This window comes from Ursus maritimus, unplaced genomic scaffold (genome assembly GCF_017311325.1).
Source record: "Ursus maritimus isolate PB19 unplaced genomic scaffold, ASM1731132v1 scaffold_35, whole genome shotgun sequence".
Lineage (NCBI taxonomy): Eukaryota > Metazoa > Chordata > Mammalia > Carnivora > Ursidae > Ursus > Ursus maritimus.
In genome coordinates this window covers 24,437,502-24,450,313 of record NW_024426119.1, presented here as the reverse complement: position 1 = coordinate 24,450,313, position 12,812 = coordinate 24,437,502, and the positions used below count along the sequence as shown (strand labels likewise).

Genomic DNA, 12,812 nt, shown 5'->3' with positions numbered 1-12,812 from the left:
CCACGAGCCCGCCTGCTCCCCCGTGCAAGTGGCTACCGCTTCCCGGCGCCCAAACGCGGCGGCTCCCTCCCCCTTCCGTTTATCTTCCGATATCTGTGCACGGTTTACAGCTCCCCTCTTCGTACCTCAATACTCAGCGCTGGAGATGTTCATTTGTAGAGATCCAGATGCGTCTTCCTGCGTCTCAGGCTGATTCCGTGGTTATTTAGGCTGGTCTGGTACCTATCCAGCTCGACTCAGGGGACCGGCTGAAAAAGGGGTCCCCTACTCCTCCGCCATCTTAACTCCTCTCCATCTGTCCATTTTTAAATCAGATTATTTGTCTTTTTGCTATTAGGTTATAGAAATTTCTTATATACTTTGAAAATTAACCCCTTACCAGATATATGGTTTGCAAATATTATCTCCCATTCTGATTTTTACTCTGTTGATTGTTTCCTTTGCTGTGCAGAAATTTTTTTAGTTTTATATAGTCTCACTTGTCTATTTTTGCGTGTGTTTGTATTTTTGGTGTTATATCCAAGAAATCATTGCCAAGAGCAATATTATGAAATTTTCCTCTTATGTTTTCTCCTAGGAGCTTTATAGTGTCAGAGCTTACATATAAGTCTTTAATCTATTTTGAGTTACTTTTTATATGCGGTATAATATAGAGGTCTAATTTTATTCTTCACATGTGGATATCATTTTCCCAAAACCATTTGTTGAAAAGAGTATTCTTTCCCCATTGTGTATTCTTGGCAATATTTTCAAAGATCACTTGACCATATATGCATAGGTTTATCTCTGGGCTCCCTATTCTATTCCATTGGTCTATATGTCTGTCTTCATGCCAGTATCATACTGGTTTGATTACTCTAGCTTTGAAATCAGTAAGTGTGATGTCTCCAGCTTCATTTTTCTTTCTCAAGATTGTTTCGGCTATTTAGGGTCCTCTGTGGTCCCAAATGAATACGAAGAGTGTATTTCTATTTCTATAAAAAATGCTATTAGAATTTCTATGGAGATTGCACTGAATTTGTAGATTACTTTGGGTAATATGGAGATTTTTAAAATATTAAATCTTCTAATCCATGAACATGGGATGTCTTTCCATTTGTGTTTTTTTTTTTTAATTTCTCTCAGTCAGCAATGTTTTGTAGTTTTCGCTGTATAAGTCTTTTTGCCTCCTTCGTTACATTTATTCTTAAGTATTTTATTCTTTTTGATGGTATTGTAAATGAGATTGTTTTCTTAATTTCCTTCTGAGATTGTTCATTATTATTATATACAAATGCAACTGATTTTTGTATGTTCACTTTCTATTCTGCAATGTTGCTGAAATTGTTAGTCATAACAGGTTTTCTGTGGAATCTTCAGGATTGTCTACATATAAGATTATATCATCTGTGAAGAGATAATTTTACTTCTTCCTTTCCAGTTTGGATGCCTTTTATTTCTTTTTCTTGCCTAATTTCTCTGGATAGTACTTCCAGTACTATGTTGAATAAAAGTGGTGAGAGGAAAAGCTTTCTGTTTTTCACTGTGCGTATGGTATTAGCTGTAGGCTTTAAACATATGGCCTTTGTCATGCTGAGGTAATTTCCTTCTACTCCTAGTTTGTTGAGTGTTGTTGTTGTTGTTGTTGTTGTTGTTGTTGTTGTTTTTAATCATGAAAGGGTGTTGAGTTCTGTCAAATGCTTTTGGTTCATCTATTGAGATGACCATATGATTTTTATCCATCATTTTGTTAATGTGGTGTGCCACACTGATTGATTTACTTTGTTGAAACTTCCTGGCAATCCAGGGATAAATTCCACTTGGTCATGGTATATGATCCTTTAATGAACTGTTGAATGTAGTTTGCTAGTATTTTGTTAAGGATTTTTGTATATATGTTCATCAGACATACTGGCCTCTGTTTTCTTTCCTTGTAGTGCCTTTTTCTAGTTTTGGTATATGGGTAATGCAGACCTCACAAAATGAGTTTTTAAGTATTTTTCCTCTTCATTTTTAAAAAAGATTTTATTTATTTGAGAGAGAGAGACCGTGCAAGAGAGCATAAGTGGGGGGAGGGGCAGAGGGCGAGGGAGAAGCAGTCTCCCTGCTGAGCAGGGAGCCCTACAGTCGTGGGTGGGGGGAGTGGGGGGGGGAATCTCAGGATCCCAAGATCATGACCTGAGCCAAAGGCAGATGCTTAACCAACTGAGCCACCGAGGCGCCCCTCCTCTTCATTTTTTTGGGAAAAGTTTAAGAAGCATTGACAAAATTCTTTAAATGTTTGAAAGTATTTACAAGCGAAACCATCTGGTCCTGGACTTTTTTTTATTGGACAGTTTTTGATTAGTGATTCAATCTCCTTACTAGTAATTTATTCAGATTTTCTGTTTCTTCATGGTTCAATCTTGGTAGGTTGTATGTTTTTAGGAATTTATTTCTTCTGGGCTATCCAATTTGTTGGCATATAATTGTTCTTAATAATCTCTTATAATCATTTAATTTAATATAATCATTTAATTATTTAATTTGGCATCGGGTGTAAAGTCTCTTCTTTCCTTTCTGATTTTATTTGAGTCTTCCCTCTTGCTTTCTTAGCCAATCTAGCTAACAGTTGGTCAGTTTTGTGTATCTTTTCAAAACACCAACTTGTAGTTTTGTGGATTTTTCCTATTATTTTTCTATTCTCTTTCACTTATTCCTGTTGTAATCTGAAATATTTCCTTTCTTCTGCTAATTTTGGGTTTAGTTTGCTCTTTTTATAGTTCCTTGAGGCGTAAAGTTAGATTGTTTATTTGAGATCTTTTTCTTTTTCTTTTCAGTGTAGGCATTTATCACCATCAACTTCCTTCAGACTGCTTCTGATGCATCCCATTCTTCTCGTATGTTGTGTTTTCATTTCCATTTGTTTCCAGATATTTTCTAATTTCCCCCTTGATTTCCTCTTTGACACTGGTTGTTCAAGAGTGTGTTGTTTAACTCCACCTATTTGTGAATTTTCTCTCTGCCATTGATTTCTAGTTTCATTTCATTGTGATAAGAAAAGATACTTGGTATGATTTCACTCTTCTTATATCTCCTAAGACTTGTTTTGTGACCTAATATGTGATCTGCCCTAGTATTTGTGATCTAACATGGGAATGCTCTGAGTATGCTTGAGAAGAATGTGTATTCTGCTGCCATCGGGTGGAATGTTCTGTATATGTCTGTTAGGTCCATTTGGTCTACACTGTTGTTCAAGTCCTTCTGACTGGACGTTCTATCCATTATTGAAAGTGGGGCATTGAAATCTCCCACTATTATCGTGTTACTATTTCTCCCTTCAGTTCTGTAAATGTTTGTGTCATATTTCTAGGTACTCTGATGTTGGGTGCATATACATTTATAATCGTTATATCTTCCTGGTGAATTGATCCTTTTATCATTATATAATGTCCTTCTTTGTCTCTTTCGACAGTTTTTGACTTGAAGTCTATTTTGTCTGATATAAGTATGGCCACCCCTGCTCTCTTTTGGTTATCCTTTGCATGGAATATCTTTATCCATCCTTTCACTTTCAGACTATGTGTGTCCTTAAAACTAAAGTGAGTCTCTTCTAGACAGCATATAGTCTGATCTTGCTTATATCCATTCAGCTATTCTCTATTTTTTGACTGAGGAGCCTAATCCATTTACATTTAAACTAATTATTAACAGGGAAAGACTATTGCCATTTTGTTAACTGTTTTTTTGTCCAGGGTCATTTCTGTCTACAGGCATCCTCTGCCTAGCCATACATTTTTTTATTGGCTGAAAGCCATTCTTCTGCTCTGTCTGTTCTTGTGCTTCCTTCCCTATGCTCCAAATGTACCCCTTTTAAAATGTTGCTGTCTTTCAAGGTTCATCTTACATGACAGACTCCGCAAGAAGCCTTTAGTTTGCCTCAACCACAGCACTCCTCTATCCTGAGAAACACCATAATGCTTTGGTTGAACCATTCTTATGTCATTTATACTTGTGTTATAATTATTTAAGCATCTGCTTTATGAAATTATAAGCTACAAGCACTCCGATAGCAAGGACAATATGCGTGATACTGAACAACGGTCAACTGTGAATCCTTGTACTTCCATGTAGTCAGTATTCATCTAGTTCACTGAATTGAAGTGAGAAGGGCAGAAAGAGCTGTCCTTTACATGATCTTCCAGGGTCGCTCCCTCTCAAACCCCTCCCCTAGCCCTTAGTTAGCACTTCCTGCTCCAGCTGGAGGGTTCAAGAGAAAGGAAACCCTTAGCTTTACCATGCTTCAACATCAGGGTTTGGACCAATCATTCAGAATAACCTTATTTGTGAAAACTGTAATAAGAGGACAATGATACCTTGCCTTCAGGATCCACCAGGAGAAGATGCTTTGCCTGGCCTCCCTGTAGGCCACTTAGCACATACTGGCCAGGAGATGTTGCACTCTCTCGAACCAAAAAGTCCCCATCCTTTACCAAGAGGCTCTCTGCTGCCTTCCTGCTCAGTTTGCCATGGTAGCAGTCTTCATTCCGCAGCTGCTGCTTAATGTGTGGCAAAGAATGTGAGCTGGCAGGCTGGGCCGTGGCACCTGGCTGAACGGTTTCTGGTGCTTCTAGAGTCAAAACACAAACAGAGACATCACCAAGTTACCTCCTCTTCCATTCATTCATTCATTCATTCAGCACATACAACTTGAGGCCCTACTGTGTGCCGTGCACTGTTTAAATAATGCTGCTTCTGGAACAAATGGGGTTTTTCTTTCGAGAACTTCCAACAGGCTTTAATTTAATGGTAGGTCCAAACATTGCCTTTGGCTTCTGTTACCGGGAAAGGCTTGCCCAGGTGCAGGAGTTTTCCTTTCAGATGAGAAATGGAACTGACCCACGAGAACTGCTTTCATAACTGCAGAGGGAGGCACTTTATGTCCCAGGGGCTGTATGTTAAAGAGAAAGAAGCTTATGCAGTACCCGGATCACAGATAACTTCTAAATTATTCCTAAACTCTTTGAAAATGCCTACAGTAACTTCAGACTATGCCCAGTTTTGAGTATTTAGCTTTTTATTTTTAAACCAAATTACTAATGTGCTGCAGAGATGCTTCTGACCCAAAACTTCAAAGCTATGCTGAACTTCACAGCATTCCTATTAAGTGACCACTCCGGTGTTTGTGCCATTCACCTGCGTGGACAACACAGAGTTAATCAGGTAAAAGAAGAGAACACATCAGGGAGGCCCTGGTCTGAGGCAGCTCCCTACAGTTCTACAGAATAAATATTACCCAGAGTCGAGGGCAGTGGGGTGAGAAGATATATCCAGGTGGCACTGAATCGTATTACTGATACTCACAGTGATAATTATTGTGTAGCTCACATTTATCAAGAATGACAGCTACTGTCCAATGTTCTACATATATCTTCTTCTTTCGTTCGCCAAAACTAGGAAATGGATATTAAAAAGACTAAATGTCTTACCAAAAGTCATACTGCTAGTCTGTTGTAAATCTAGACTTTGAAATGAGATCTATTTGACTCTGAAGTCCAAGTTCTAAATCACCACACTCTAAGACCCTTGCCTTGAATGTGAAAATTTTTCCATTTTCAAAATTGGTCTAGCCACTCTACTTCTGTAGTACCGACAATGGCCCCAGTAAATAGCGAGGCTATCAGGATGATACACAGCATCTCCAGAAGTAAAAAAATACAATTCTTAGGTCTGAATCCAGGTAAAAGTTGTATGTTTCATATGGCAGATTTTCTAGGAAAATAACCACAGAAATCAGACTTTGTCTTTTTAAATGCAAAGGATTGTCTGCATAGAAACCAGCTTTCATCTTTATAAACGCAAAGGTGTGTTTCCATGTCCTTATGCAAGGGTCTCACAAATGAGAAATCCTCTTAACTCTAAGTTTTACAAGTTACACATGGCAATCTCATGAAGTCATTGATATAGGCAACCAGGGCCCTGTAGACATAACCCAATTCTTCTGTTAATATGTTATAGTTTTGTCTCTACTTAGGAACTTCTCTCTGCATAGCACAATTATGATGCAGCATTCACAAATATATCTTTTTGAAAATAACTTTAGTCTGTATTTAATGGCTGAAAATATTCTCCTCTACAATCAGATTATCTACTGTTGCCAGAAAATGGCTGAAGAAATGTGTCCAGATTTGATGAATAACAAATGAAGTTGGCCTTAGTGCTGCTTGCTTTCAGGCATAATAGAGAACTCTGATAAGTAGCTGTGCATGTGTTTGTGTTAGGGAGGGAGAGGGAAAGTGTTTTGTGAGTGGAAGAGAGATGCGTGCGTGTGTGCGCGTGTGGGCACACACATTGTAACACATGATGGCTTCCAGTTTATTCTGAGATAAGGGTGGAGAGCTTTTGGACCAGGACAAAACAAAAGAAAAACAGACATTATATCATCTTGAAAAGAGGCAACAGATCATGGGCCAGCCTGAGGATATGGACAATATTTTCCTAACACAGTTTCCCAAATTAGCACAAGAACAACATACACTGTACTGGGACATTTCAATCATCTAAACATTTACTGAAAATCTAATTTTCCTAAAAGCAGAATATCTGACAGATTTTTTAAAAATTTTGTTTTAATTTAAAAAGTTATGCATGCTACTTTTTTAAAATCCGGGAAACACAGAGAAACAAAGAAAAGTAATCACCTATGATCCCATCACCAACTACAACTACTCTTGAACAATTACCTATTATTGACTCCTTTCTTACATAATGTAGACTTTGAGAAAGATAATAATAATTTAAATCTAGTTATTTATATAAAGTTATCGACTTGATATAATTAATAACTTATTTTCTCAGTAGTGGAGGTTAAGGAAGCAACAAGGAAGGCCACTCTGTATTTAACTGAGACCTAGAAAAGAAAAAAAAGTGATAGGAATCATGGAAGAAAGTAATCATGTCATCTTGGAATTCCCATGGCAACTGAAGACATATTGTTCACAATCTGAAATTCAGGAAAGCTCAAGATAGATATGAATATCCACATCCATAAGCATCTGATGGGTAAAACCTCAGAGAGGAGGCATATGGCTTAAGGGAGAAAAAAATCTGACATGCAAAATCAGATTAAAATTGCAAGTAATCCCAATGATAAAGAATGAGACATTTAAAGAAACCAATGTGAACTGTGAAGGTAGTGTACTGATGCAATCAATTTTTAAAAAGCACATGCTGGGGCGCCTGGGTGGCTCAGTCGTTAAGCCTCTGCCTTCGGCTCAGGGTGTGATCCCACAGTCCTGGCATCGAGCCCCGCACTTCCTCTCCCACTCCCCCTGCTTGTGTTCCCTCTCTTGCTGGCTGTCTCTCTCTCTCTGTCAAATAAATAAATAAAATCTTAAAAAAAAAAACAATAAAATAAAAAATAAAATAAAAAGCACAATGCAATTGGGTATTTTTGGGTAGTAATGATTATTATATTAGCAAATGACTGAAAAATATTAGATGTTCATCAATAAGGGAATAGTTATATAAACCATGATGTACTCATATGATAGGATACTATAAAACAGTTGAAAATAACAAAGGTTTGTTCATCCAACATAGGAGGACATAAATATGTAAAGCAAATATTGAAGACTTGAAGAGAGAAATAGACAGCAACATAGTAGAAGTAGGGGACTTTAATATCCCATTTTCAATAATAGATAGATCATCCAGACAGATAATCAGTAAGGAAACATTGGACATAAACTACACATTAGACCAGATTGACTCAACAGACATTTACAACACATTTCACCCAAAAGCAATAGAATACACATTCTTCTCAAGTGTATATGGGACATTTTCCAGGATAGATCATATGTTAGGCCACAAACAAGCCTTAACAAATTTTTTAAAAATGAAATAATATCAAGCATCTTTTCTGACCACAATGATATGAAACTAGAAATTAATTACAAGAAGAAAACTAGGAAATTCACAAATATGTGAAAATTAAACAGCATGGTACTAAACAATAAATGGGTCAAAGGATAAATCAAAAGATAAATCAGAAAATATCTTGAGACAAATGAAAATGAAAACACTACATACCAAAATTTATGGGATGCTATCAAAGGCAGTTTGAGAAGTTCAAAGTAATTAATACCTATATTAAGAAAAAAGAAAGATCTCAAATAAACAACCTAACTATACACTTCAAAGCTACTCTAAAATGAACAAACTAAGCCCAAATTTAATAGAAGAAAAAAAAATCAAAGATCAGAGCAGGATTAATGAAATAGAGAGTAAAAAGACAACACAAAATACTCAATGAAACTAAGATAAATAAAATAAACAAGCTTTTAACTAGACTTACCAAGAAAAAAAAGAGAGGGCTCAAATAAATAAAATTAGAAATGAAAAGGGAGGGGCGTCTGAGTGGCTCAGTCAGTTGGGCGACTGTTTTTGGCTCAGGTCATGATCCTAGGGTCCTGGGTTCAAGCCCCACGTCAGGCTCCCTGCTCAGCAGAGAGCCTGCTTCTCCCTCTCCCTCTGCCTGCTTCTCTGCCTACTTGTGCTCTCTCTCTGTCTGTCAAATAAATAAGTAAAATCTTAAAAAAAAAAAAAAAAGAAATGAAAAGGGAGAAGTGACACCATATAAATACAAAGGATCGTAAGAGACTACTCTGAACAATTATATGCCAACAAATGGGATAACCTAGAAAAATGGAATAATTCCTAAAAACATACAAACTATCAATACTGAATCATGAAGAAATAGAAAATCTGAATAGATGAATTAGTAGTAAAGACTTTAAATTGAATCACTAATCAAAAAACACCCAGCAAAGAAAAGCCCAGAACCAGATGGCTTCACAGGTGAATTTTACTTAACATTTAAAGAGAAATCAATTCCAATTGTTCTCAAACTCTTCCAAAAGATAGGTGGTAATGCTTCCAAACTCAACAATTTTCAACATTGATTTACAATGCCAGCATTACCCTGATACCAGCATTACCTTGATACCAAAACCAGACAAGGATACCACACACACACACAAAAATTACAGGACAATATCCCTGATGAACATAGATGCAAAGTCCTCAAGGAAATAGTAGCAAACCAAATTCAACAATAAATCAAAAGAAAAGGATCATATACCATGATCGAGTGAGATTTATTCTAGGGATGCAGGATTGTTCAACATCCACAAATTAATCAGTGTGACACATCACATTAGAGAAGGATAAAACCAGATGATCACCTCAAAAGATGCAGAAAAGGCATTTGACAAAATTCAACATCCACTCATGATAAAAGCTCTCAACAAAGTCAGTATGATGGAAATGTACCTCGACATAATAAAGACCATATATGACAAGCCCACAGCTAATATCATGCCCACCAGTGAAAAGCTGAAAGCTTTTCTTCTAAGATTGGGAACAAAAGGATGCCCACTCTCCCCACATTCATTCAACAGAGTGTTGGAAGTTCTTGCCAGAGCAATTAGGCAAGAAAAAGAAATAAAAGGTATCTAAATTGGATGGGAAGAAGTAAATCTGTTTCTATTTGCAGGTGACATAAAATTATATGTAGAAAAATCCTAAAGCCTCCACCAAAAAACCTGTTAGAACAAATAAATGAATTCAGTAAAGTTGTAGGATACAAAGTCAATCCATGAAAACTAGTTGTATTTCTATAAACTAATAAACTATCAGAAAGAGAGATTAAGAAAACAATTCCAGTTACAATAGCATCAAAAATAATAAAATACTGGGGCACCTGGCTGGCTCAGTCCAAACAGTATGTGAGTCCTGATCTCAGAATTGTGAGTTCAAACCCTACATTGGGTGTAGAGATTTTTTAAATAAATAAAACTTTGAAAAATAATACTAATAATAAAATACTTAAGAATAAATTTAAGCAAGGGAGTTAAAGATCTGTTCATGAAAACTCTAACACATTGATGAAAAAAAACTGAAGACACAAATAAATGGAAAAATAGTCTGTGCTCATAGATTGAAAGTACTAGCATTGTTAAAATGTCCATAATACCCAAAACAATGTACAGATTCGGTGCAATCCCCATCAAAAATTTCAATGGCATTTTTCATAGAATTAGAACAAACAATGCTAACTCTTAAATTCGTGTGGAACCACGAAAGGTTTCAAATAGCCAGAGCAAACCTGCGAAAAAAGAACCAAGCTAGAGGCATCATGTTTCCTAATTTCAAACTATATTTCAAAGCTATAATAATCAAAACAGTGTGGTATTGGCATAAAAACAGACACACAGAACAATGAAACGAAATAGAAAGTCCAAGAACACACTCACACTTATAGTAATTAACTTATGACAAAGGAGCTAAGAACATACCATGGGGAAAGGATAATGTCTTTAACAAGTGACGTTGAGAAAACTGGACAGCCATATGCAAATGAATGAAATTGGACCCCGTCTTACACCATACACAAAAACAAACTCAAAATGGATTAAAGACTTGAATGTAAGACCTGAACCCATATGACTTCTACAAGAAAACATAAGGTGTAAGCTCCTTGACATCAGTCTTGACAATGATTTTTTGGATTTGACACTAAAAGCAAAAGCAACAAAAGCAAAAATAAATAAGTAAGGGCCACATCAAAATAAAAATCTTCACAGCAAAGGAAACCATAAACAAAACAAAAAGGCAACCCATGGAATAGGAGAAAATATTTGCAAATCACTGATCTGATAAGGCGTTAATATCCAAAGAACACATACAACTCAATAGCAAAAAACCCAAACAATCCAATTAAAAAATGATCAGAGGAACTGAATAGACATTTTTCTAGAGAAGACATACAAATGGCTAACAGGTACATAAAAAGGTTCTCGACATCACTAATCATCAGAGAAATGCAAATCAAAACTGCAATGAAATAACACCTCACACCTGTTTATCATCAAAAAGACAGGAGATAAATGTTGGCAAAGATGTGGAGGAAAAAAAAAAACCCCGCACGCACTATTGGTGGGAATGTAAATTGCTGCAGCCACTATGGAAAATGGTACGGAGATTCTTCAAAAAATTAAAAGTAGAACTACTGTATGATCGAGAAATTCCACTTGTTGGTATATATCCAAAGGAACAAAATCACTATCTCAAAGAGATACCGTATCCCCATGTTCACTGCAGCACGATTTACAAAACCCAAGACATGACAACGGCCTCAATATCCACTGATGGATGAATGGATAATGTAAATGTGATTGGTTGATTTTACACACACACACACACACACACACACACACACACAGAGGAATATTATTCAGCCATAAGAAGGTAGGAAATCCTGCCATTTGCAACATGGCCATGGACCTTGAGGGAATTATGCTAACTGAAATATGTCAGACAGAGAAAGACAAATACTACATGACCTCACTTATACGTGGAAGAAAACAAAACTCACAGAAATAGGAAACATATTGATGAGTCCCAAAGGCAGGGAGTGAGGGGTGGGAGAAACGGGTGAAGATGGTAAAAAGTTACGATCATTCAGTTATAATAAGATAAATAGGTCCTGGGGATGTAATATACAGCCTGCAGCTATAGTTAACAATACTGTGTTGCATATTTGAAAGTTGCTAAGAGAGTAAATCTTAAAATTTCTCATCACAAGAAAGAAATTTTTTAACTATGTGAAGTAATGGATGGATACCACACTGAAGTTAGTGTGTTAATCATTTTGCAATATATACACATATCAAATCACTAGTACAATGTTACATGTCAATTATATCTCAACAAAACAGAAAAAAAGAAAATAACAAAGGATATTACATGCTAATTTGGACAAATCTCTAAAATGGAAGCGTGAAATAAGCAAGTATAGAAGGGGGTTATCATAACTTCTAAGGGGGTTATAACTTTATTTTTAAAGGAGATAGTGAGATGATAGGTAGGTAGGTAGGTAGGGATGGAAATGCATAAGTAGGTAGGTAGCTATTTAACTCTGCATTAACGTTCTGGTAGTAATCAGGAAGAAACTGTTAATATCTAGGGAGTTGAATCCAGTATTGAAACTTGAGGAGGGACATTTTATGTTATTTTTTATACTATATTTATTATTTAGATTTCTTCCATGAGCATTTGTGTTACTTTTGAATTTAAAAAAAAATCTATTTATAGAATAAAAAATGTATACAAATGTCAGGATAGTCACATAACTAAAGATAAATTCAGAAGAGGGACTAAATTTGTGAGAAAAGTGTCAGGGCTGGGGGACAATCTGCAGTTTTCTGTCGTGGGAAGAAAAGCCTACCCTTTCCCCCCCACAACATGTTAAAATGACTCCATCTTTGATTTGAGAGGACTTAAGTAGTTAATTCTCTTCATGGACAGTAGTTTTATTTTTCAGAGTTGCTAAGAACACTGAATTAGTCAAAACTGAAACACTGTCCGCAGGAGAAACACAGGGTTAGGTTCCTCCAAGCCTCAGGTCAGAACATGATCATCAGTCGATCGATACATAACCTTGTTTTATGTGTGTTCCTGTTTAAAGACACCTTATTTCATAGATACTGCTGATTCGGGAACACTGAACTTAGAGCCAACGCATGCCTGAATGAAGCGTATCTACTACGCGGATTTTCTCTATCAGGCACATCACAATCTCCTGCAGTTGGGAACAATAGATACAGCACTTAGGCAAAACACTCGGGGACTATTCTAAAGAGCAAAATCATGAACAAATAGCACAAAAATGCAACATACATGGCACTAAGTGGACTGCAAAGGATGCTTGTTTACAATATGAGAGCTGGAACAGGAAGGCAGGGCGTTACCTTGTTTGACCTTAACTGGAAAGGTGTGTGTTGGGCGAC

At 36.5% G+C, this 12,812-nt stretch overlaps 1 protein-coding gene across 1 annotated transcript in view; it reads right to left on the bottom strand.

Moving 5' to 3' along the window:
- Positions 1 to 12,812, bottom strand: part of SHC4 (SHC adaptor protein 4) — a 139,273-nt gene that overhangs the window by 10,676 nt on the left and 115,785 nt on the right. The window contains exon 11 of the mRNA XM_008705936.2: positions 4,335 to 4,588. Coding sequence (XP_008704158.1) covers positions 4,335 to 4,588 — 254 coding nt within the window. The remainder of the gene's footprint in view (positions 1 to 4,334; positions 4,589 to 12,812) is intronic.